This window comes from Lichenostomus cassidix, chromosome 5 (assembly GCF_008360975.1).
Source record: "Lichenostomus cassidix isolate B80296 chromosome 5, HeHo_3.0, whole genome shotgun sequence".
In the NCBI taxonomy this organism is placed as follows: domain Eukaryota; kingdom Metazoa; phylum Chordata; class Aves; order Passeriformes; family Meliphagidae; genus Lichenostomus; species Lichenostomus cassidix.
The window spans coordinates 13708087-13733686 of NC_139486.1; the positions used below are offsets into that span (position 1 = coordinate 13708087).

A 25600-nucleotide genomic window follows, 5' to 3' on the forward strand; every position below is an offset into this window, starting at 1 on the left:
TGAATTTGAGGTCTCAAAGACTGCATTTTTTTCTTAGATGGTGACAGATGTGTACAATGGACATATTACAGTAATCATAATTAACAACATTTCTTCTCAACAATTAATGTCTTCAAAATGAAAAATTAAGTTAGCATTGATGCTAGTTGAGAGAAAAGATCACTGGAAAAAGAGTTCATAAATTAAGGTCTTCAAAGGAAATTGCTGTTATAACTTTAACATGCCTTTTAATAAAAGATCTAACATTCCTTTGTCACCATCCCCAGTTTGCAAATGACAAAAATGACACAAGATAACAAACTTGCAGTCTTCATACAGTGAGTCATTGTAGCAAATATGAGTTTCCAGAATCTAGAAGCCCACTCTTTTGTCCTAATCATATTTCAGACTCAGAAAAAATAATAATCATAAAAATTATAAATAAAACCATATGTTATTATTTTCTAAGTTTACAGTGGAAGAAAACTTTTATTATTTTGAAACAATATTTAACAAATCCAGAGCAATTTTTAACCCCTTCTTCAGAATTTGAGAAAGCAGTTGGGTCTCTGATTTAATCCACTGCTACTTAATTCTATGCATCTGAAAATCCAGCTGGAACATTGACTAGAATGGAAAGGTATTGGCTGAGCTGAAGGATCCTCAGTTATCCTTGTAATCTTTATAATCTTTTCCTACCATTTTACAACAGAAGTAACACACTTGCAATACTTCAGTGGGTAACAAACAGGAATGTCAATACAGGGAAAGAGAAAACTCTGAGACAAAAAAGACCTAAAGATGATGCTCATTTGAACATGAGAGTCAGTGCTATACAATCAATGTGAAACTCATCTGGAACATCACAGCTGTGATACCACAATAATTAAAATCACTAGGCAAATGAGTGTCTGTATTTTGAATGGACTGGAGTTTATGAAAAATCTTTATGCATAATTCTTAGCAGAAAACACTGTGATATTTTGTCACAGAGTATACACTTTATTGTTCCCACTATAGTACCCACTCAGTCTTTGACAGTACCACTACTTGCATACCTAGAAGTGTATAAGATAAGATTATGACCAACTGATGGCATCAGACCTTAATATTTACCATTTCATACATTTACTTTCTGTAGTAAAATTTCCTCAATTCTAAAATAACTATACTAACTCACTATTTTTTTCAACTGCTACACTTCCTAACGACACATATATGGTATTATTCTCAAAATAATCTCCATGACTGACAATAAATAAAAAAACTTGAAAAATCAGTTATGCCTAAGGGTTTTGAACAATTAACTTTTCATAATTCATCTCAAATAGACATTCCAAATATCATCAGCTTAACTTCAGTTGAAGGGTTTTTGCCCTTCTTTCTTTCCTCTACCCGCCAAAACCCACCCTTTTCTTTAGAATGCTGCCACTCTGATCTCACTGGCTTTGAATAACAATCTCTTTAAGATGTCCCAGTGATCACAGTTTTCTAGATAGTATGTAGGGAAGACAAATTTTCTCACATACAGGTATAGTGCAAAACAAGTGCAGTTCCAGCCTTCCACCTCTAATTTCTAATAATTTTCTTAAATCCTTCTTAATTTACAGATTACCCACATATTGTCATGATGTTGCAAAATGTGGAGTATGTAAAAATTTTCTTAAAACTTTGTCTTCTTTGGTGTTTGATCTTTTTATACTTTCAATCCTGATCAACAAGAAGGCAGATTTAACCCCTGAAACAGATAGCAAGCTCTAAATGATGTCCAGGTGTTAGAAAAACTAATTGCTTGTTGATCTAATTACCTTGTTAATGTTTAGGGCTGGACAAGATTCAATCATCTCAGACCTACAGGACATTCACAAAGCTCGGGAAGAAGAATGTACCACTGATTGTGGACACAAAAAGTGGAGAATTTACAGGCCACAAGGACATTTGGCAGAACGCCCGAGATAAGAAAGAAACTAATACAGCCAACTCAGAAATTGTGCTGAAATCAGCTCCAACTGGCAAAAAGGTAATGCTGGCAGTGGGGAAATCGTGACCACAGACTCAAGGACCACTGACTCAAGAAACCCACAGACCCAAAAGAAGAGAAAGACTGAGCATGAGAAGCAAGACAATCATTATCCAATAGAAGATAGAATACTAATTAACAAGAGAACTATGTAACTTGTAGCTAATGAACTAATACCTTTGTTTGCTAAAATGTAAAAATAGTGAAAAGTTGAAAAGTTTTGATAGTAAGGATGCTTGACTTTTTGGAGTACCACCAAGCACAGAGAGAGGCTTGTGAAATAAACAATCAATGTCTCTCTTGAGAGTGTAATTACTGGCTTGTTGCACACAAGGTAACAAATCTGATTTTTGTGGACAACAATGGCATCTGAGGATAAGTCTAAAAAATATATAAGGAACTATAATATTTAAGTCTATGAAAATGTACTCTAACACCTATCTGAAAGGCTGCCAGCGCAGAGATCTGTAACTTAAGTCACAAAATTATTTTAATAATTAAGCCTGTGAAAATGAACAACCAAAACCCCAATTTTTAGAAACAGGTTAACTGTGAAAGAACATTTTTGCAGGTATATATTTAAATGCTTTTTGTATGTGTATTCTTCAATGTTAATAAAAACATTATATATATATATATGGACACTTACTATTTGATTTTTGCAAGTGTTAAATTTGTAAGAACAAATATTTTTCATTTATATTATAGCTACTAGTTTTATTATTCCATACCAATAAACTGAGGATGTATTTCAAGTTCATCAAAATAGTTGAGAACAGTCTTATCATTGGTGTTTAACTGGTGAAAGAGTTTCAGACTTTTCAGGAACTGTTCCTCAGTATAATTAGTTCCAGCAACGACACTCTCTGGCAGATTTGTTACTCTTTCTATAAGGAATTCATCAGGTGCAGTCAAAGAAAAAACAAATTCTGTGAAGAAAAACATACTGTTTGAATATAGACAAAATTTCCAAAGGAATCAAGCAAAAACGTCAGGATAAAGCAATTTCTGCATAGATGAAAATCCCTCTATTTCAATTCTCATAATAACCTATGCATTACATTTTTATTCCATTAATAGCTGCTGTAATCACATCAAAGACAGCGCTACTATTGTTACCAGCCAACAGTTAATGGCATTTTCACAAAAACCCACAAACAAATAAACAATGCAGAAACTGAAGCAAAACCTCCCTTTTAATAAAGAAAAACATCTTCAACAAAAGGGTGGTCAAGCATTGGAACAGGCTGTCTAGAGAACTGGTTGAGTCACCATCCCTGGATGTATTTAGGAGATATGGAGATGTGGTACTAAAGGACATGGTTTAGTGGTAGCCTTGGAGGTGCGAATTGAAAGTGTAGGTTAATGGTTGGACTTGATGTTCTCAGCGGTCTTTTCCAACCTAAATGATTCTGTGATTAATTGTTCACTTTCAAATACAAGGGCAGCAGTGTTATATGAGATAGATATTTATTTTAAGGTAAATTAAATAGGAACAGAGGGAGTGATATTTTAGACTTCCCGTTGGTGGCAGCAATATTTCAAAACTCCTCAATTTATTTAAAAAGAAACCTATCAAACTTACCAGGTATGATTATTTTATTAAATTTAGGCACTTTGACTTTTGTTTCTTCTTCTTGTTCTTCTTCCTCACCTTCCACTAAAACAAAAGCAAGAAATGAGTGACATTTTCATTTGAAGCAACAATATCCCTGTATTTGCTAAAAATGTGCTCATTGCCTATATCCAAATTATACTAATACTTGGAAATTCATACAACCTTGACACCAGTTCAGATAATGCAGTAAGTAATTCACCTTGCCAGCTACCACAGAACACTACCTTGGGACACTAGTAGCTGTTTGCCTATACAGTGGAACTATGTGCATGCACACACAATTTTTAAATATGTCCAGTTTTAAAATTGCTATCTTATCTTTGGCCTCTTCTCCTGCCAAATAAATTATTTTGCAAAAAACAGAGACAAGGCTCAGAACAGTGAGTAAAAATGTTTTACTCTTTTTTGCCAGTGTCTGCTGTTATGAACAGTGAGTAAAATTTCCTGTAGAGTATCAGCTGAGCATGACCATTTGCAAAACAGCATACTAAGCTGAACAAGACTGTTTTTTCTTTATCTTTAAACTTCATGCTTTAATTTAAACATGAAGATGATTCTTGGTCCAATGTACAGACAGTGCTTCCTCACAATTTGAGATGTGTGTTGCAGAGCTTCACACAAGTCATATCTACTGTAGCTGATCTAATAAATGCACTGTAATTAGGCTCACAAAACATGTAGTGGTGCACTGGCTGGATCCCCTCATTCAGTAGCCCTTAAATATTATGAAGAAATTCTGCTGTAGAGCTTGCTTAAGTGGAGTAGACCAACACTGAACAAGAAAGCATTCTCCATCTTTGTGCATTTACTTTTTTCTTTACCAGGAAAGATAGCCTGAAAATTATCTTGTGCATAAATTAAATAAGGTGCCTTACAGTCCTCACATTCTAATAATCACATGAAAAGAACTTTATTTTGTATCCTGCACTGCAGTCATTACAGTGCTGATACACTTCAAGCAGTGTGGCACTGAGAGCAATAATGATAATGACAGTACTAGAAGCAATAAAAACAAAAGCAGCAACAAAACTAAACCCAGCAGTACATACCTTTAAAAAGATCCATTGCCTGTGCATAGGTCTCTGGGAACCCATCTAAAACATATCCCTGATTTCTACAAGGCATAGACATGAGCTTGTCCTTCATAAATTTAATAACATACTCATTATCTGGACGACCTAAGACAAAGAAGGTTAGAGATACCTAGTTTTTAGAAACAAACTATGTGAAATTATTTTACTAACATTTTAATACATTCTAATACATTTATCTTCTACTTAGACCCTAAAAGTTGAATATTCCGAGTTACTATTTGTATATTATTCATTGTCAGCGATCTACGGAATATGAATGTGTAGATATAAAATAAAATTACATTTGTGTTTACAAGGATATAAATATTAGTACTTTGATGATCTAAACATGTAATTAGTTTTATTTTGAATAGTACAATCAGATTTTAATAGAAGCAGTAAAGAAATATTTACAGAAAAAATTACGAGACAAAGCAATAATTTTCTATTTTCATTTTACAGTAAGACTTAAAAGTAATCGTAAAAATGATGTGAGATAGGTTCTACAAGTTTCATTTTCAGACAAATAGGTTGAGATACGAATTGGTTTATTAACTTCTCCTACATTGTTGAGAAAATATGTAGGAGAAAAAAGTCAGGTTTGACCTGATCTTTTGTTCTTTTGCAAACATTGACTCCAGTTTCCTGCTTTATTTTGGTTTGGTTATTAAAAGTCTTAGATATTTATAAACCATTCTACTAATAAAAATATGTTAACATTTAAAATGCATTATTATTTTAAACAACAAATCAAAGCATGCAGAAGAGATGCTGCCACAGATCTCATTACTGAAGCTTCTGGGTGTGTGAGAAGTTCATTTCTTTGCAGATAAAAAAGATCCAAATCAGGTAAACCTTTAGCAATGGAATGCATTTTTAAGGGGGATCATTTTATACCACATGGAAAATGTTAAGCACTAAGACTAAAACTACATGGCATTAGTCATATACAGATAATAACTAACACTTTTCAGCAAGGGACCTTTTTTCAATCTGCAGACTTTAAAATTCTTTCCAGGCTTCAGTAAACAGTATTTACTTTCTAGTGATGTATGAGGTCACCCACAATCTCATATAAGAGTGCACTGATTCTTTTTCACACTAGAATACTTCTATTTTTGCAAGTTTGATAAAGATGTATTTCACCAGCTTTTTACTTAATATTGTATAAATTATGCTCTCTGCTCTAAGAAGAAAATATGATGTTATTAAAAAAAGTCTGAAGAAGAAGAAAGTCCTACAATTAAAGAAGCACCACGATGTTTTAAAAATATATCACTTTCAATAAACAAGGCGTATAATTGCATTGGGTTTGTTTGGACAGGTTTTGTTAGCATGGGGACCTACAGAAGTGGCTTCTCTGAGAAGCTGGTAGAAGCTTCCCCCATGTGCAACAGAACCAATGCCAGATGGCTCCAAGATGGATCTGCTGCTGACCAAATTTAAGCCCATCAGTGATTATACTAAAGCTTATATTTAAGTAGGAAAAAAGTCATTGCGCAGAAGTAAATGTGGCCAGGGAAGACAGAAGTGAGAATATCTCTGCAGACACCCAGGTTAGCAAAGAAGCAGGGGGAGGAGGTGCTTTAGGTGCCAAAGCAAAGATCCACCTGCAGCCCATGGTGCAGACCATGGTGAGCAGGCTGTCACCGTGCAGCCCATGGAGGTCCACAGGAGAGCTGAGATCCACCTACAGTCCACAGGCAAGGCCCACACGTGAGCAGGTAGAGGCCCAAAAGAAGGTTGTGACCCCACGGGAAGCCCATGCTGGATTAGGCTCCTGGCAGGACCTGTAGACCCATGAAGAGAGGAGCCCACACTGGAGCAGGTTTGCTGGCTGGACTTGTGACCTCATGGGGACCCATGCTGGAGCAGCTGTTCCTGAGGGACTGCACCCTGGGGAAGGGACCCACGCTGGAGAAGTTCATGGAGAACTGTAGTCCATGGGAAGGACTCACACTGGTGAAATTCATGGAGGACAGTCTCCTGTGTGAGGGACCCCATGCTGGAGCAGGGGAAAGACTCTTCTCCCCAAGGAGGAAGCAGCAGCAGGAGCAACATGTGATGAACTGACCATGACCCTTATTCCACGTCCCCCTGGGCCACTGGTAGGAGGATGTAAAGAACTGTGAATAAAGTTAAATTCAGGAGAGAAGGGAGGGGTGAATACTTTGATTTTGATTGGTAATACATTTAAGTAATTTCTCCAAGTCAAGTCTGTTTCGCCCATGACAGTATTCAGTTTGTGGTCTCTCCCTGTCCTTAATTCATGAACCTTTTATGATATTTCCTCTCCCTTGTCCAGTTGATTCTTGCTTTTAATAGGAAGTAAAAGTCCCAGAGCACAAATTTACTTCCTGATTTCCATTTGCATAGGGTTGCACTCATTACCTGAATCCCATCTTAGTACCTCGTATTTCCTACCTGCATTCTGCTTCATGCTTTCTTTTATTGCAGCTAATAACTCCTTTGCTGCTTCTACATTTTCACCCTGCTCCTCTTCCTCGTCTTCTCCTGCTCCTTCTTCTCCTGCTCCTTCTCCTGCTCCTTCTCCCTCTCCTGCTCCTTCTACTTCTCCCTCTCCTTCTCCCACAATGTCAGGTTCTTTAGCCACAATTTCCTCCTGATGACAAGAACAGAAATATGAATTGGCTCAGAAATTCCACAGCCAAATTTATTTTATACACAGATGTAATTAAAAAAACCCAATTCCTTTCATGTATGCCTGTGAACAGTGAGATACTGAGTAACTTTCACTCTCTAGAAAGATTTCAGTGCAACCCACAGAGGTGATCAGTATGTTCAAAGATATTTCCATTCTAAAATAATGGGATTATAAATAATTTTAAACTGCTGCCATTTTAAAATCACAACAATTAAAATAACAAAAATGTTAGAAAACAGCAACACACCAGATTTGCAATTTTTTCAGAAATCACATCATCCATCCTAACGTAATGCAGCTTGTAGTGTTTGCAGAGCTCTTTAGCAATGGTAGATTTGCCAGATGCAGGAGGACCATGAATGCAAACTTTGAGAGGCTAGAAAAACAGATAAAGATGTAACATTATTCAAACAGCACATAGATGCTTCTATGTAAAAGCAACAATAATTTTAATATCACTGATAGAAGATAGCAATTGTAGTTAAAACTGAAATTACATAATTTTATTCATTTATTTATTTCTTCCTGAATATCTTCTATATCAGCCACAGCCACAATATCTTCTATGGCGATTAACACAGTTACTTAAATGTAGAAATTTACTGTTGGAGAAAAAGCATACTTCTATTTAGTAAACTTACAGACCAATTAATTGTGACTAGTTAATGTTTGAATAACGCAAAGAGATGAAACACAATCCCACAGATAAGTTGCAGTGAATTTTGGATTCTAGTAGCAGATATTCCACTGTAAGCATGCAATAGTTTTATTTCCCAGCTGAGGTAGAGTTGCTGCCATCACAATGATTATTTTGACCTCAAAAATTTCAGATCCATCACAATTTTAAGTGATGTCTCATTTCAGCCTACCTAGCCTGAGAATAAGTGCAATTAGGATTCCAGTATGTACTTCTTAAATATGCTATGCAATAAACCCAAATCCATACATAATTAAGTGCCTATCTTAATTCAGTAAATCTTACAGTACAAACTCTACAATATAGTAGTGACAGAAACAGTCTAGCTAGCCTCCTTTCTACTTGCTATCTGGTATGTACTCTTTTCTTTAAATAGATGCATATGTTCTTAGATGCAATAGTTTAACCCAAAAACAGATAGATAATCCTTTCAGGGCTATGAAGAGACTTTCAATGAATAACCTTGAACAATAGTAGCTTCATTTTGTTTTACATGCCCTGAACTCTCATTCAAGGTTTGAACTATAGTTAGACATGCTGAACAGCTTTATCGAACAAATCAATACTTGGACATGTGTACAAACATTTTTCTGCACCTTTCAGTAACCTATACATTTGCATACAGATATTCTGAATATCAAGCTAACATAAGAAATAGCAAAGTTGCCCAGTAAATTTCACAACAGAACTGGCTAAAATGAAGGCTACATTGCAACTGGATATCCTGACTCAGTAAGTATATGGACAAAAAATACCTAACTATTGACTATTATAAAAAAAGCTTCAATAAAATATACACTTATTGTGTTCCTGAGGCAAAATATATCAAGAAACTAGCTGAAAATAGCTTCAAAACAGCAGATTTTCCATCACGAAGCTAATTTGCATTTACAGAATTTCAGTTTTAGGCATAAAGGAAATAAAATGTAGTCAACATTTTTTTAATTTGTATTGCCTCATATTTAACTTCTTCAATTTAATTTAAGTTTTTATTTTCACTTATTTTGCATCTATATCCATCTTTTATGTATTTTACTTAATTAATTTAAGACCTGTCTTTATGTAATCATTTCTATTGGGGGAAAAGAGAGAAAGGCACAGTTTGAAATAGTATAAACCAAAGCATTACCAGTAATCCTCGAGTTTGCTTGTATTCCATGATTACTTGTTCAATGTTGTCTATCAGTCCTGTCTCAGCAACCCACTTCATGTTGAAATACTCTCTCAGATACTTAGATTCCATTCGCAGGTCCACAAGCAACATATCCAATTGCATTTGCTGAGGGAACAAAGCTAGATTTATTTACAGACTTAAGCTATGCGTGTTAAAAGAACGGCTGGAACAAGAGACTAGAATGGATGGGGAGAATAGAAAGAATTAAAGCATTGGGAAAGAAGGTTTGCAGACAAAGCAAAACAGACATTTTAAGCTTTCTAGAAATATTATTTTCAATGCATATTTGTATTTGAGTGTTTGCATGATCTATTAGAACATGCAACACTAAGCAATTATTCTGTACAATGCAAACCTTTCATGTAATTGCAAGGAATCACCTCTTTCTTAACTGTATCAAGTACGATCTTAAAACTATCTGGGTTGTATTTTGTTTGTTTCTCCTATGAACAAATTATTCCAGATAAAGAGATGAACACAACATAATTAATGTATGCTCTGTTCATCTGCCTTAGCAGCACTGCACTATCAACTACTTTTTGTTATTTTTTTCGTTTTGTGTAGGTTTTCTTAGAGTGCTCCAGTATGCTAAGGGGAACAGTGACACCAGAGCTTCAGTGTTTTATTTTTTAAATCAGGCTTTAACTCTTCAAAATTCTCTGTTCTATAATGGCTAGATTTTACTTTGTTTATTTTCCAAGTTTAGACTCACTTTAGGTATTTTTAGGCATCTTTTGGAGTTAAATTTTTCTGGTGAAATAAAGAAAAAAAATTCTATATTTCATTATATTATACTTTTAAGTTTAAATACTTTTCTGAAGTAATAAAAGAAAAAACAGTACTGACTGTTAGCTCTTTGCTCAGGAATGCAATTTCTTTAGCAATCTTCTCAATTTTTCCTGGTCCAATATTTTTACTGATACACTATCAGAAAAACAAACACAGAAACAAACAAATAAACAAAAAACCCACACCAAAACCACTTAACAAATCAGATTCTTAGAAAAAAAAATGAACAGAATTTCTGTGTATAAGATGTGTGCTTTAAATTTCATGTTACACTGTACCTGAAAAATCAGGATATAGAGTTGAAATAGATCTGAAAGCAATATATTAGCTTTAATATTAGTATTAAATAGCTTTTGGTTTCTAAGTAATGCTTCCTTCTTAGTACCTGCAATAACAAAAAAAACCCAAACCAAAACAAACACAGAAAACCCAAAACCAAAAGCTCTTAAATGCACAAATTCCTGGCGCTGAAGATCTATTTGGAGACCTTTATAATTTCCCAGCACTTCCACTTCAGGCTCCTGATGTATTTAATTCCATTAACATTCAGGAAGGATTTTCAGATCAATACCACTGATAACTCTCCATATATCGTTTGCATTTCATCATCAGACAGAAATTTCAACTATAACTCTCAAGGTATTTCTCTCCCATGCACCTTTCCAGTCTTCCCTGGGGCTGGTACAGATCCCTGCCAATATAACTCTATACCACTGGCAACTTCCTGTCCACAAAAACTGTCCACGTATTCCTGTCTTTTCTAAACAACCACAAACCCATGAAAGGACACCAACCACTCTCCTGAGGGTGCCTAGCTGCTTCTCAGCAGCTACAGGTAAAGTACTTCTTTGAAAGCCTTTGGGAAAATCAGGTGAGACTGCATCATCTTTTTCACCCTTACCCACATTGGCTGGTCATATTAAAGAAATTCAGGGGATTTCCAGAATATTTGAGAGCATTTTTGGAAAGTATTTATTGTGAAAGCATTTTTTAAAAGTCACATTAACTCTTCCCAAATAGAATCATATCTATCTTCCCAAATAGAATCAATAGGATGTCCTCTAATTAATTTAATTTCTTATAATTTCTTATAATATATCTGGTTATTGGCTGGCACTACTAGCTATATTGGCCTGTAATTGCCAAAATATTTCACAAACCTCTCATTGGCACCACATTTATCATTCTCCAGTCTTCAAGTACCAGGACAGTGCTAAACAGCGAGTTGCATGTGTGAATTTGCATTTCAGAGTTATTTCATCCTTGAACTATTTCAGACCTCTTCAAGTGAATACCGTAAGATTCTGGTGACTCCCTAGTGTTCATTTTATCAGTTCATTTTATAAGCTTTTCTACAGTTACTTTAGTTCATCTAACAAGTTATCCACTAAGAGATCCTGAAGCATTAATAGGTTTCTAAATTTTTAGCATTAATGCAAAACACTTCTGCTATGGCCTTGTCTTCTCTAAGTGATCCTTCTATACCATAATCATCAATTTGCCTTACAGATTTACTGGCAGGCTTTTCTAATTGTTTGAAAAAATAATATTAATTTTGAGTCTTTCCTGATACTTGTATTCTTCACTTATCCTGCCTGATGTTATGATTTTTTTGTGTTATTCATTTGGACATAACCATAACTTTTTAAAGTTTGCCACCTTATTTTCATCAACTTATAATTTAATCATGCTAATTTTAATTTCATTTTCACTTTCTGAAACCTTTCCTAATAAGCAGATGCAATAGACTTACATGGCTAATAATGTAAGTTGCAATGGCCTCTACCCTTTTTCTCCAAGGATTTAATATTTCTTATGCCTTTTGCGACCAATTTTTTATATAATATTCTTTCTTATGGTTGTCTGTAGCTTCAAAAGTTACTTTGAGCTTTGCTTCTTCCATAGGAATGTTGTCTAATTGCATTATGGTCACTCACACAGAATGGCTCTTCAACTACTAACTTTTCAGTGAGACCCTATATATTTACTTGGGCCAAAGTACAGGCGTCATCTACTAGTGAGCTCCCTAACACACTTAATGAGTTTAATGGTAGTTTCATTAAACTCTTTTTGATACAACCAAAAAGTTGGGTTCTTGTGTTTGGTCCTTAGGAAACATTTACTCAATCTACATGAGCAAGTGTACTATGAGTTGCCTCTCACTATCACAGTGTATAGTTCACCAGTGTCATCCAGACTACTTCTAGACTTAATCCCAAAACTCTAGGAAAAACAGGGTACCTTCCACAAAATGAAGGAAAACACATGGTAAAGACTTTGAGTATTTAATCACAGTACTGTTAATCCCACAACATTTCTCCATAATTTTCTTAGACAAAATTTCTATTTAAGTTAATGATAATACCACAGAAATTAGTCCTGCAAGATCAAGTAATGTATTTTGTTCAAGGGTCTTAGAGGATTTCAAAATAATCTTCCATGTAGCTTGTTACACAAGATAATTCAGGAAGACCTGGAAACTTCTTCTTCAGTAAAATGTATCGATTTTAAAACCTTACAGATCTTTAAAAAAAACCAGAAAAGAAAATCTGATCTCTTATCAACTCTCTTACCTTTATTAGTTCTTCAAGCGTGTGCATTGACGTATCTACCGCAAGTATGTACTGAAAGTCTGGCCTGCTGTCTGCTACATTTTGCAATGCTCTGAAACACAGCAAACACAGCCCGAGGTACTTGGAGAAGCATACAGGGCTTTCCTTGTTAAATGCATCTCAGAAACAGTGAAAGAATCTGCAAATTCTTGCAGAGCATTTCAGAGCATGACATTTTCATATATATTTTACTTAATAAAGAAATAAAGCTACATATTTTATTTGGAAAGAAGTTAAGAGAATAAAAAGCTGTATGTGTAGAAGATATTATCTTAGCCAGCTGAAGAGTCCACAATCTATTTCCAGTTTTGTGCCAGTTAACAGGTATCACACTCTAGGCTGAGCATGACTCGTCATTTGTTAAAAGCAAAGCACCAGTGCAACAGTCAGATAAGGTTTCCAGAAGGCACATCTACTTCCAAAGAAAATGAAGGCTCTGTTAGACTCAGTTAAAAGGGCCCACGACAGACCCTAAACCAACCGACCCAATTTAAAAACCTCAGTGCTCTCTAATGGATTTGGACTTGTTATCTACCTAGGTATCAATTGTTGCTCAGAGGAATGTTTTTTTTCCACTTACACTGCTAAGTCACGAACATGAATGGTTGGAATAATATTCTTTCCGTCTCCAAAAACAGGTATTGCAGGAGTCTCACCAAGCCAACACATCTGAAAATACAGAGAATAAAGTGAGAAAAAAAAAAGGTTACTTTTAACTAGAGCTAGAAAAGGAGCATTTGATTGCTAGGTAAATCTGTATATTCAAGATCTAAAGTTCAGTTTATTGAATGATAAATGGAACTGCAGTAAAGGAGACAATTATTGAGAAATACTGATTGGCAGCCTACTAAAAATGAGAAATGTTTTGGGTTTTTTTAAATTATTCTTTAATCTTGACAAATATTACTTTGTATGATGCCTGATTTTTTTTGTCCTTTTTCTTTATACTCTTTTTTTATACCATTTTTATATACTTTTTACCCTTTCCCATTCCTGTACTTTTCACTCCCTGTATCTTAGCCCCACATGTTTATAACCCTTGTACTCTAGCCTAGTTCAGAATTCTTTGGGGAAGATGAAACATCCCCACAATCTCAAGGACGTGAGGCACCAACCTGGAACGGAATCATCTCTGGAACATGTTTTTGAAAACTAAGTTGTAGCCTTTTTTGGGAGGAAATAATTAGAATAAGGGGACAATTACTTCATTTGTTAAGTTTCTTACTGGGGAAATTTAGATAGGTATGCTAATTGGTGAGGTCCATAAAATTGCATACATGTTGTACCCAGGGGCTTTTTCATCCTGGTTCCACCTTTGACGAGGGAGCACCTGGGATCCTATTAAACCAAGGTAAACCCCTTTTTCCCTATACTGCAGTGTCTGTGTCTTATTTTTACCAGATTTTTAGGCATCAGTATCACCCAAAAAAACAAATGCTTTGGGAAAAAAAAAGAGAGAGAGAGAGACTGCAATGTTGAGAAGAAAGACATTTCCCTGGATTCCATTTATATGACAGACATCTCACTGGAAAGTACATATGGAGATACTGTTCAAAAACCATGGAAATATCTAAGAAAAAAATAGAGCCAAAAAAAAGGGGAAAAACACTCTTCCACTGTAGCTAAAATATTTCAAAAGGAACAAATAATCGGTTCTGCTCATGAAAACATTAAGCTTATGGTACCAAGGCTGCTAAAAATGGATTCAATTCCAGTGCAGTTTGCCCCTAGAAATTAAATGATCCTTTGAACATAGTTGGATGTCTACCTTAAAAAAGTAATGAAAGAGTCCTTCCTCAGCTCCGTATTGATGTCCTGAGGCAATAACATAAGTTGAAAACTTTTCTTGGTCCTGTGAAGTGAGACCATCCAGAAAGTTTTTATTAAAGTCTGGTACTGCAAGTGGGATACAAGATTACACTGACTCTTGAATGCATGTGCACTAAATATACAAAGTGTATAAACTGTATCATTTCCAAGTTGTAACTAGATCAATTATCGCCTATCCTGTAGTTTCCTGAGTCATATTGCTATTACTTCCTTCAAAAAAAAAGCTGTCTACAGCTGTCTTAAAAAAAAAAATCTGTCTACATTTGAACAAAAATTAAAAAATTAATATAAAATCAAGAGTTAAAAAAAGAAAAGGAAGTTATGTAAATCAATTAAGTGAACAGGATAACTCACGCTTCTACTTTATATTTTCAAGAAAAAATAACTCTGCAATTCATTGCAGCTATTTTTTCAATTGCATTATATTTGCATTTGGCTGCCTAAAGGAGCAGGAAATGCTGGATTAATGATTTTACAATTTCTTTACTTTCATTTTGATGCACAATTAAAAAAACCCTAAACTTTGGACTATTTGAGTATTTTCCTAACCACACATCATGATTAACCTAAATACTTTCAGCAGATAATTCTTCTGTAATGTCATAAATTTGCCTGGCTCCTTGGACATGCATGTTACTGTTTGCATCTATGGTGAGGATGGTTATACAGAAAAAAAAATTAAATTATCTGAAAGGACAAAACTTTGAAGGAAATCTTTTGAATTAGTCACTTTGAAATTTTTAAGATGAAATAAAATTATTAAGTAATTCTCATGTTGTAAAGATCTTAGGCATTATGTATCTCCATTATATCATGTAAAAGAACTTGCCTTTATCAGCAGTGGAAATACATGTGCAGATTTGGATCTACATTTTTCTTTTTTGTGGGGCGATGAACTTTTTGTTATCATGTTTATAATATTTCAGAAACAGAAAAATGAGGAAAGCCTTAGCCAATCCTTGATTATATAAGCAAAGCATCATGTAAAGTGATGACAAGTTGCAAAGTCAGAATGTTGCCTCTATGTGTTTTTATCTATATACTTACAAAGTGAAACTTTGTAATAAAAACTACTTAAACTCACTTGAATTCAACAGCTTGTTATCAATCACAAGAAACACTAAAATTAGAAGACATCACAGATAGCAGAAGAGCTTCCACACTAAGGACAGCTGCCTATCTCAAACACTAAGACCACAGAAGGACCATGTCATGAGATAAACACAGAAGGGAGCTACAGGATAATGCTAACTCCAGGCCTGGCAGGGATGAGATCTGGTTAACTCATCCTGGTTAATGCACCTGAACAAAAATTCCCACTTTGACAAGCAGTATAGAGAAGCAACTGCTTGTATGCATATCACATGTCAAAGAAAGATGACCACAAGTTATGGGTCAGATGGCATCTGCAACCACCAACAACCACTGAAGTCCCCCTGAATACACCTCCATGGATAACTGGAACTTGGACTGTAAGATAAGCCACCACAGCAGTGACTTGGGATAAAAAAAGATAAAGGTGGTACTATTGTCTTGGTGTTGTCCCAGGGGGACATTAACAAAGCTTGGGGAGAAGAATGTTTTGCTGATAATGAACACAAAGCATGCAAAATTTACAGGTCACAAGGAAATCCAGCTCAGCAAGTGCGCTGCAATCAGCCTGGACTGGGTAAAAGGTAATTCTGGCAGGGGGAAATCGTGACCACCAACTCAAGATTTCTTGGCCCACAGACCTAAGAAATCCATCAGCTCAAAAGAAGAGACAGACTGACCGTGGGACTAATTAGCATTAGAAGTGAGGGAATAATTTAACTAATAGATGAAGAGAACTCTGTAGACAATGGACATTAACTCCTTTGTTTGCTAAAATGTATAAAAAGTGAAAAGTTTTGAACGATCTTGGGATCCCTATCACTGAGAAGCCCACTATAAAGGAGGGTTGAATTCACCTACTGAATCCATGGGTGGTGACTATCTTCTGCTTGATATCTCTCCTCTGTTTTCTATTTCTTTCTATCTCTCTCCCTTGCATTCATTGTTAAATAAAATATGTATCATTGACTTCAGCATGTGGTCACGTGTCCACCTTAATTTGGGCAGAGGCATGTCTCACTGCTCGAACCTTAACACGTACTGAGTTAGCCTGGGTAACAACATGACAGATAATGTTTGTAGCCTAAGAGCAGCAGGTCGTCCCAGGGCTGCTCCGGACAGACTGCAAATATTTCCCAGAACATACGTAGTAATTTGCGTCTCCTAGCAGGAAAAACCTGCCTGTTGTGAGTGCACAGGATATGCTATTTCTCATTTCCCTTCAAAAGAATGTAACACAGGATTTTCTTCCATGTATCTTGCGCTATCTTCTGCCACATGTGGAGACAAAACAGAGTTTGGCACCGAGTACGGAACTTCACTGAAATACAAACCTCTAAAACAGGTTCAGTTCCTTTAACAATACTTAATTAGTGTCACAAGCCACCCATATGAGAAGTTACTGCTTGAAGTTACTAGGATATAGGTGATTTTAAAAATAAGGCAATTCTTAGGCAAATCGCTGTTGCACATGGCATGTTTAGTCCCGGGTAAAGAATGTCACGTTCCCCGTAATGTCCATTAGAGCCACTAGGTGTCACTTTCTAGCCGGGATCATCAGTTCCAGGCTGTGGCTGTTTTATGCTCGCTTGCTCGCTTTGTTCTAATAAATTGCTTGAAGTGAGTAACAGGTCTAAATGGATTCGGGAACTGTGATGTCACTGTGAACAGAGCTGGAAGATGAAGAGCTTTTCTGCCTGTGGTAGGCAGATATTTCTCCAAGGGTTTTGAATTTGGCAGGATCCCAGAGACTGCAACTTCTGAGAAAGGCTACACAGCCTGAATGCCACAAAGGTAAAGAAAACAATTGCTAGTGATAAAAGGCAAAGACTCTTATAGTGATAAGAGGCAAAGACTCATACACATTAACATTTTTACTGTATTTGAAATAAAAAATAGGTGAGATATACACTAATGCAGAGGTGAAATCTTACTTTAAGAAACAGCTTCCATTAAACTTCACTCTGAACAGACAAGAAGGCTAAGAAACCCTTCTGTTCTTGGCGTTAAGAACTTCTCAACCTGGCTGACAAGACTGATGAATCCTAGTGTCCGAGTTCTTTGCAGGGAGTGATAACACTGAAGTTTCTTTCACTGATGGCACGTTTCCTAGATACCATTGAATTTAGGAATGAGTAAAGACAGTAATCCAGAAGTCCCCAGCTATCACAGGAAGCCAAAGATGATTTCATGGGAAGAACATATGCTTTGGAACCTTCCTGTTCCAAAGTGCTGACAGAAACTACCCAGGGACAGTGATACCCTTTGATGCTGACACTGGAGCTCTGGAGGAAAAGGGCTCCTTTTGAAAGGGTTACAGCAGGTTGGTATTGAAAATGTTCAAGTTGTTTTATCATGTACTGCTACATATCTGTCTTCTCAACATATGTTCAGCCTGACAGACTCTTAGAAGCTAATCACATTAATACTTTTGGTATGTAGTGACTCAGTGCTTTGGACTAGAAAGAAAAATAGTCAATAGTTCATCTAGGTATTAAGTGGTAGCAGAAGTTAATGAAAGGTTTAATGGATGCTATTTATAATAGTCATGTTTTGAACATCACAAGTGTGAAACCTATCCCATGGTCTTGTAACTCCATGTTAGCACAGTAAAACAAACCAAAAAAAACCATACAGAAAAAACAATTTACCACTGATTTTTCAAGCTGTAAACCACATTTTGACTTGTAGTCTGTACTATTAGACACATGATAGAACAGAATATTATTTCTAGTATTATTTTCTCAGCAGCGCATAAGATGGCAAATGTATATTCAAATCAGAATAAAGTTTTTTTCACCCACTGGTATTAGCCTGATAAATTTCTGCAATAGATATTGAATTATATTGATTATGGGACACTGTTAACACAGAAAAAGAATGACCAAATGACACCTTCATAATCCAGTGTATTTCATTGTCTTCCCAACCTTCACACTACTCCACCACTAATGAGAACAGTTCCCATTTTCCTGAATCTTAAGCTGAGCCACTGTTGGTATTTTTTCAATAATAGTGCTTAAATACAAATAGAGACATAGCCTGTTCTCTGTTAAGATTAATAGTCTAATCAGATCAAAGCAAGCAAAGTGAAGGGGGGAATTTAAAAACACATATAAAGTGATAACATATTTAAGCTATTCTCTGTCAGCTCTGTGGCCATGATTTTAAAGTGAATTATAGGGTGGAATAAAAGCCAACAAGGCCTCTGCTCCAAGAGCACAAACTGTCCAGGGACAAGCTAGGTGTGGACAGAACATCTAAGTATTTAAATGAGACATAATATTAACATGGCTTGCTAATATTTAAAGATGCTGCTTTTCTTTAGGGATGTACTAATATCCCATTTCTCTACAAGCTTTCTTCCTCAAATTTTCCATGCACAGACCCCAGCTTTGATTCTCTCTGGTACAACCAAAGATACAGTATTTTTAAAATATAACTATGATTTATTTCCTACCTAAGGAAAAAAAAAGAATTTGGGATTTTTATTATGCATCCACTTGGGTCTCAAAAGACATTACAGTATTCTCTATACTACTATATTTTATTAATAATTTATATAATCAATACTTATAAAGACACTAACATATTCTTAAAACCCATTCAAATGGTTGATAATTTCCATTACAAAGAATTACAAATGGTTGATAATTTCCATTACAAAGAATAAAAACAATAAGAATAATAAGAATTCTTAATAAATAAGAAGACAAAACAGTTTATTTTTATAGAAAGAGTTCTATACATACAGTTTTCCCAAGTTTGGCAATGTGCTTTTCAGCATTTATATAATCCATAAAGCTAGGATGAGATTTTCTTTTGCGAAAATCATCATCATAAAAAGGAGTCTCAGGATCTTCCTACGAAGAAAAAAATGTGGCTGTTATACACTTCTTAAAACAGAACAATTTTTAAAGGTCTAGATGGTTAAAGGAAGTTCTTTAAAAGTATTTTGAAATCCGTTTTAACTTTGTCTTCATTTGAAGTTCTTAAAGGTTCTGAATTTAACACCTGAGGTTCAACATTTTGAAAATGTCATTAGTTCGAATTCAAATTTCACAGTAAAAGATTTTAAACTACTTCTTATATTCTAAAAACCACTCATTTTTATTATATATAACATTACACAAGGTTGAAAAATTCTATTTCTGTAACACTGAATTAGAGAATTTCAACAGCATACTACAAAGTGCCCCACACACTTCCTGAAAATAGTTTACATAGATCAATATAAAAATGTATCTATTTTAATTATGTATTTAAATAAGTATGCAGTAAACATAGGATTTTTTTAATGACTGAAAGACAGTGCATTATGGTGGTTAGCATTTGTCTAGCCTCCTGACCAAGCAATTCCTTATGTTTTTTTCTATCATTATAATCCAATGCCTAAATATTTCTGTCAGTGAATTACGTTTAGCTATTTTGGCAGTAAGTAGTGAGTAAGGGTGAAAGAATCCTAAAAACCCCCTCACTTTATTAGCTATCATTAAAGTACAGACTTGAAATACATTATGTAATTGAATGGAAAGAAAATTTTCCATTAAATGGCAACATTTGGTTAAAAAATATAATGGTTTGATATTACTTACAGGGTCAAGAGGTTTGGTTTTTTCCCAGGTCATTATTGTTGAAATGAGGATGAATACTTTTTGGTCTGTAAAAGTCTCCATTTCCTTATGTAGGGCTGTTAAATGAAAGCAAGGATTTTGTTTTAAACTAAATTACTCAAACTGTATTTCTGCTTTTATATAAAGATCCTATATAGACACTCATATCAATGTTCTATGTGATGTGTCTTTTCAAGAAAGTGCTCTTTGAGTTAATATAAAATAAAGATAATAAATCAGGAAAGAAAACAAATAGAGAAATAATGGTGATAAAAATCAAATTATTGGGAATTGACAATCTCCACAGAGCTACATAGCACAGGGAAAAAAATCTCCAACGAAACAATCTATACTAGGAAAGGATTCATCTTTATTGACTGCTGAAATACTGAAAGAAAATAAAAAAGTGTGGGTTTGTCATGATAAGAAAAAAAAGCTACTGAATGCAAACAAAGTTTATTTTAATATCAAATAAAAGAATTAATTTGTGTTATGAAAATTATTCTGTTGTCCTAGTGTTCATACTATAAAGAGGAAAGCATAATTTAGTTTAGCTATCATATAAAGAATGATATTGCACTCTCACCATAAAAGGATTTCAGCTGCCTATTAGAATTTGGGTGTAACAATCAGAAGAAAGTTTCCAAAAGGCCGTTAGCAGTATTTTTAATTGCACTTTTAAGTAAAAATAAACTTTAAATAATTATATAAAATATTGAAACATCCTTTGAATATCTCAGGAGCAAACATTCTACCCACCTCCCAGTGCAAATAGATGAGATGATGGTTGACAGTTTTGTAGGGAAATTACTGCCTACACAGATGTGTCATTTAAAGAGTTGGACCATTCCATGACAGCTTCTCTCCTTCTGAATGTGACATTGCATTCCATGGTTCCTTGCTATTTAACTAAAGAATTTGTGAAGCATTTCTCCATCAAATAACCCAATTTTATATTACAGTGAACTATAAATCCCTGATAATTTCATTATACATTTATGGAAAATTTCGATGGCTGCATAGAAACCAAATTTCTGTTCAGGTATAGCTATACTAACCAGAAGCAGCCCATGTTGCTTCCTCAATTTGATGTACATCCTCAGTGATATTATATATAACAATTTCGCATTCAAGCAAGTGGCTTAAGAGTTCTTCTTGAGAAGACACCTGAGGGAAAAATAGTTAGATTCTGCCATTGGGGAAAAAAAGATTTAAAAAAAAAAAAAGAAAAAAATTCCTTTTCAAGTTTAACTTCTGGATAGAATGTGGTTTTCTAACACTAGAATGTTGGAATTATTCATAAAACAGTTCTCAAACTTTTATCTGTCAGATAAAACATAGCTGATGAAACATAAATTAAATGCTGAAATTTCTAATTTAGAGGACACATTAACACAGATAAAAAAAAAGGACTTTTAATGGTATTTTAGGATCCATATTTTTAGTGCATTTGTGAGCATCAAAAAATACCAACTACTTGTACAGGTATTTTAAACAACTATACGTTAGTAAAATGGAGAAGACATAAAAGAATTTCCATTTCCTTGCAAGATAGTATCCCGTAATTTTTGTTAAGAGCAGATTGTCTGTGTAACTTGAACAAATCCAGCAAATACTTTGGGCAAAAGCAGTGGTTAAAACTGAACACTGCCAGCCATAATTTCCTGATTGAACAGTTCAGATGTATAGATATCTGAATCAAAAATTTCAAATGTTCGATGAGATTCTTTAATAAGAATAATAGTTATTAGTTTATAATACACAGTTTGAGACAGAGGCAATTCTAGTTCCAGAAAACCATATTAAGCAATAAGCAATCACATTCATAAGAGCAAGCCTCCTTTAGTTAACTAAACTCTAGACATGTCTTTATACAAAGATGCAGGTATTCAGAACAATTAGCTGCTAGTGAAAGCTGTGATTTCAGTGAACAGTTACGGGGGACACTAAGTTTGATTCCAGAACCATTTCTTTCAAAATGGTGATAGGAGACAAAAAGAAGATGAAAAGTAGTTGAGGTGTAAGCTTTGAGAGAATAAGAAAGCAGACCTGTGGATCATCAAGAGAGTTTTTAAAAAAGTTTTGTAGAGGACATAATTTGTTTTCTGTCTGAGTTCCTTCCTTTTACTATTTGCTGTGTCAGACCTAGAAGTGAGGAAGCCACAGCACATGCAGGAAGCAGAATTAATAAAATAGGTATATACAGCTTCCAGTAGGAACAAAAGACCATTTCAGTAGCGCAGGTCATTTTACACGACATGCAATATTTCTAATGTTGTCTAACGGCAATCTGAGATAAGACTCATACTTACAGCATAAGTTTCCTTTGCAAAACCTGTATTAGTACTCCCTGGTTTAGAAAGTGTACCCACTATTTCGTAGATTCCCCCTGAGGCAGAGGGACCCTCAGCAGCAGCATAATTTTCTTCTCCCTCTTCCTCCCCTTCTTCATCTGGGCTTCCAAGCGTCGCCCCAACAACACAGGTGGATAAATACTGCAATATACAAGACATGCAATTTGTATGCCAATATCTCTGGAGTCCTACAGGGCTTCTCGTGATCTCGAGAAGACACCAGCACCGTTTGCCCAGCCCTGCTCCTGCTGTTAGTAATGCGCTTGGGAAACAGCTTCCCACAGAAGGGAAAACCTTCGGGACTGCTGAGCCTCAGCTGGGATGTTTTGTCAGGAATCCTTCGCCTCAAAGCCGAAGGTGCTGGCGAGTCCCTGGACGGCTCCGCCCGGCACCAGGCTCCTCTCGGGCAGGGGTCAGCTCACAGGGATGTTGGTTATCGCCCTCCACAGCCATCAGCTGCTGCCTGAGCCCTCCCGACCGCTTTTATCCACACCTCCTAATCCTAACTCTTTATTTTCACTTCTCATTATCTTAACCCCTTTCTTGCTTCGGTCCCCTCAGCAGCTATTTCAGCTGACCCAGCTGCCCGCCCGGCCGAGCTCCCCGGGGACCAGCCGCAGCTCCCCGGAGGGGCAGAGGCGCCTGAGGCAGAGAGGAGCGGCGGCCGGGAGCAGCTGCGGGCCGCCCCGCGGTCACCTCGCCGATGTTGTGGCCGCAGTAGGAGTCGAGGTGGTTAAGGAAGATGCGGGTCGCCGGCGGCGCCTCGCTGTCCGCCATGGCCGCAGCCCAGACGCGGCTCGTTGCCGCGCGACCGGCGCCGCCCGCACTTCACCCGGCCGCCGCTGGGGGCGCGCCGCCCGGCACGCGCGATTGCAAGCTGCGCGCAGGCGCCGTGGGCAGCCGGCCCGGCCCAGGACGCGCAGGGCGGCGCTCTCTCCGTGAGGGACTCAGCTCCGAACGATACGGTACTGCCGAGACAAAAATAGACTGTAATTGGGTTATCAGCCGTCCTTCCCGAGAGCAGGCAGCCTCTGAGGCTGTTTAGGCGAGTCACAGATTAACAGCTACATCAGCAGCACTTATTCAGGGCTCCGGACAACGGGAACAAGTGGCAGCTGAAGGAGATCTCCTGCAGTTCTCCCTCGTCAGCGCAGCAGAGACCCTTCCTCCCTCCATCGGGGCAGCAGTACCCAAGGACAGGGATGGGAGAGCATTTTGGTTAGCCCCGGTTACCCAGAACCGGTGGAATGACATTGCTGTCCCACTTTTGGGTTAACACTGCAATACAGGTTAAGAAATAGCACTATGTTTCTTCTGTTAACACCTACAAAATACTTGTTTTGAAAGCATGCTTATCATAAGCACACAAAATGACAAAGCAGTTTAAATACCTCAAAGACAAAAAAACCAAAACCAAACCCCAAAATTTAGCAATTAAACATTACTTCGGCATTTTCCACTTGGATATCTAACATTCCAAATCCTTTACAACCACATACCTTGTTTTCTCATGACAGCTTCAGCAGATACAAATTTGCAGCATTTTCCAAATACCTGACAGCTATTTAAGACTTTTCTAAGGGCATGATGACTTCAGTTGTTCACTCCCCACCTTGCAGGAGCTCCAACCCCCACAAGAAAAATACATCACACTGGTATATTTATTTAATTCTTTAGTCATTGAAATTGAACAAGTAAATCAGCTGCAAGGAAAAATATTCAAGTATAAATTTCCTAAAGTACATTCTCCTCACAGAGGACTAACCACGTGCCACAGACCTGTGTGCAAAAGAGAGCTTATGAACAATTTTTGGAGCATGGAAGCATACCCTAGGGCAGAGGACTAGTTTCAGAAGTTTCAACCCAAAAAGATAATAACCATGAAATTAAGCTCTTGGAAACAGAAGCACTAATTACAGTTGTCATAGTTTTCAACATTGCTAACCCAAAGCCATTACAAGAGCTCTACCAGGCTTCTCTGATCAGCATGACTAACCCATCGCAGGTAGAAGTCAACATAGCTCTACTGAAGTCACTGGAATCTGCGAGAAACTATATATCCCTAAATGTGGCTCCAAAAAAGCTACTGCATGTACTTGTCACAAAAGCATAGAAGAATAATGGCAGGATTGCTTAAATTAAGATACACAAATACAGAATAATAGAAGAATACAAAAAGGATGAATGTCACGGAACATCAGTTCAACTGTACAAGCACTTCTACCCAACTGTAATCTTTAAAAAGTCTACCATTCAGTACATACTTGAAAAGTTATCACAGAACAATAGATTTATAAAGAGAGTTGTACCAGTTTTTAAGAAAAAAATACAAGTTATATCTTCCAGCTTGTATTAGTCTTAGCAAATTTCATACAGCCTTTGGTTTCAAACCAATACAATGCAATTAACATTACAGAGTTTAGTATTCATTAGGAGAGGACGCTGTACAATTGAGGGAAAAAATGTGAAAACTGGGAGTACCAAAGTACTGTATTTATAGAAAGTAAAGGCTGAAGCAAAAATACTCTTGAGTATATCCTGTACATCATGTAAACACACATTCAAAATAGTAAACAGGCCTTCCAAGCCTCTTGCACAGTTGCAGTACAGCGTACATATATATAGCATATATAATATCTTCTTTAGGAAATGTGTAGCCCATTGATTCTGTGCTTAATCATTTGCGGTTCAGACAATACATTCATATATAAGCAGTTCATCTCGTGGATTATTTGGAACTTGATGGCTGCCATAGACAAGGACAAATCAATTAATGCTGAGCCTTGCTTTCAACTCAGATACTGCCATTATATAAGCAACGCTCAACTGTTGAAGAACCATCTTTCTTGCTCCAAAGCTGAGAACTTTCAGATTTATGTATAGCAAAACAAGCAGAAATTCTTTGCAGAAGTTTTCCCAATCATTTTTTCATTAAATGGGTAGAGGAAGTAGTTAGCTTCTATTTTAAAAAGAAGGAATGAAAATTATCAGTAAACACACATAAAAGGAATTACTACTTATATTTATAACATTCAGTCTCTACTTTTTTAGCTTTGAATACTAAGACTTGGAAAAGAGACCAAA

At 36.1% G+C, this 25600-nt stretch overlaps 1 protein-coding gene across 3 annotated transcripts in view; it reads right to left on the bottom strand.

Annotated features, from left to right (window-relative positions):
- Positions 1-23372, bottom strand: part of AK7 (adenylate kinase 7) — a 30086-nt gene extending 6714 nt beyond the window's left edge. Inside the window, exons 1-15 of one of the 3 annotated variants that reach the window (XM_085061434.1) lie at positions 23213-23372; positions 22535-22657; positions 21221-21329; positions 20145-20239; positions 19302-19412; positions 14396-14479; positions 13208-13296; positions 12589-12679; positions 10073-10150; positions 9182-9331; positions 7603-7731; positions 7115-7313; positions 4667-4795; positions 3585-3659; positions 2731-2928 (exon numbers count right to left, since the gene is read on the bottom strand). In XM_085061434.1, the coding sequence (XP_084917560.1) occupies positions 2731-2928; positions 3585-3659; positions 4667-4795; positions 7115-7313; positions 7603-7731; positions 9182-9331; positions 10073-10150; positions 12589-12679; positions 13208-13296; positions 14396-14479; positions 19302-19412; positions 20145-20239; positions 21221-21329; positions 22535-22657; positions 23213-23293 (1741 nt within the window). In that variant the 5' untranslated portion in view covers positions 23294-23372. Of the gene's footprint in view, positions 1-2730; positions 2929-3584; positions 3660-4666; positions 4796-7114; positions 7314-7602; positions 7732-9181; positions 9332-10072; positions 10151-12588; positions 12680-13207; positions 13297-14395; positions 14480-19301; positions 19413-20144; positions 20240-21220; positions 21330-22474; positions 22658-23212 lie in introns of all 3 variants that reach the window. The other 2 variants (XM_085061433.1, XM_085061435.1) reach the window with 2 other exon arrangements.
- Between the last annotated feature and the right edge of the window lie 2228 nt (positions 23373-25600).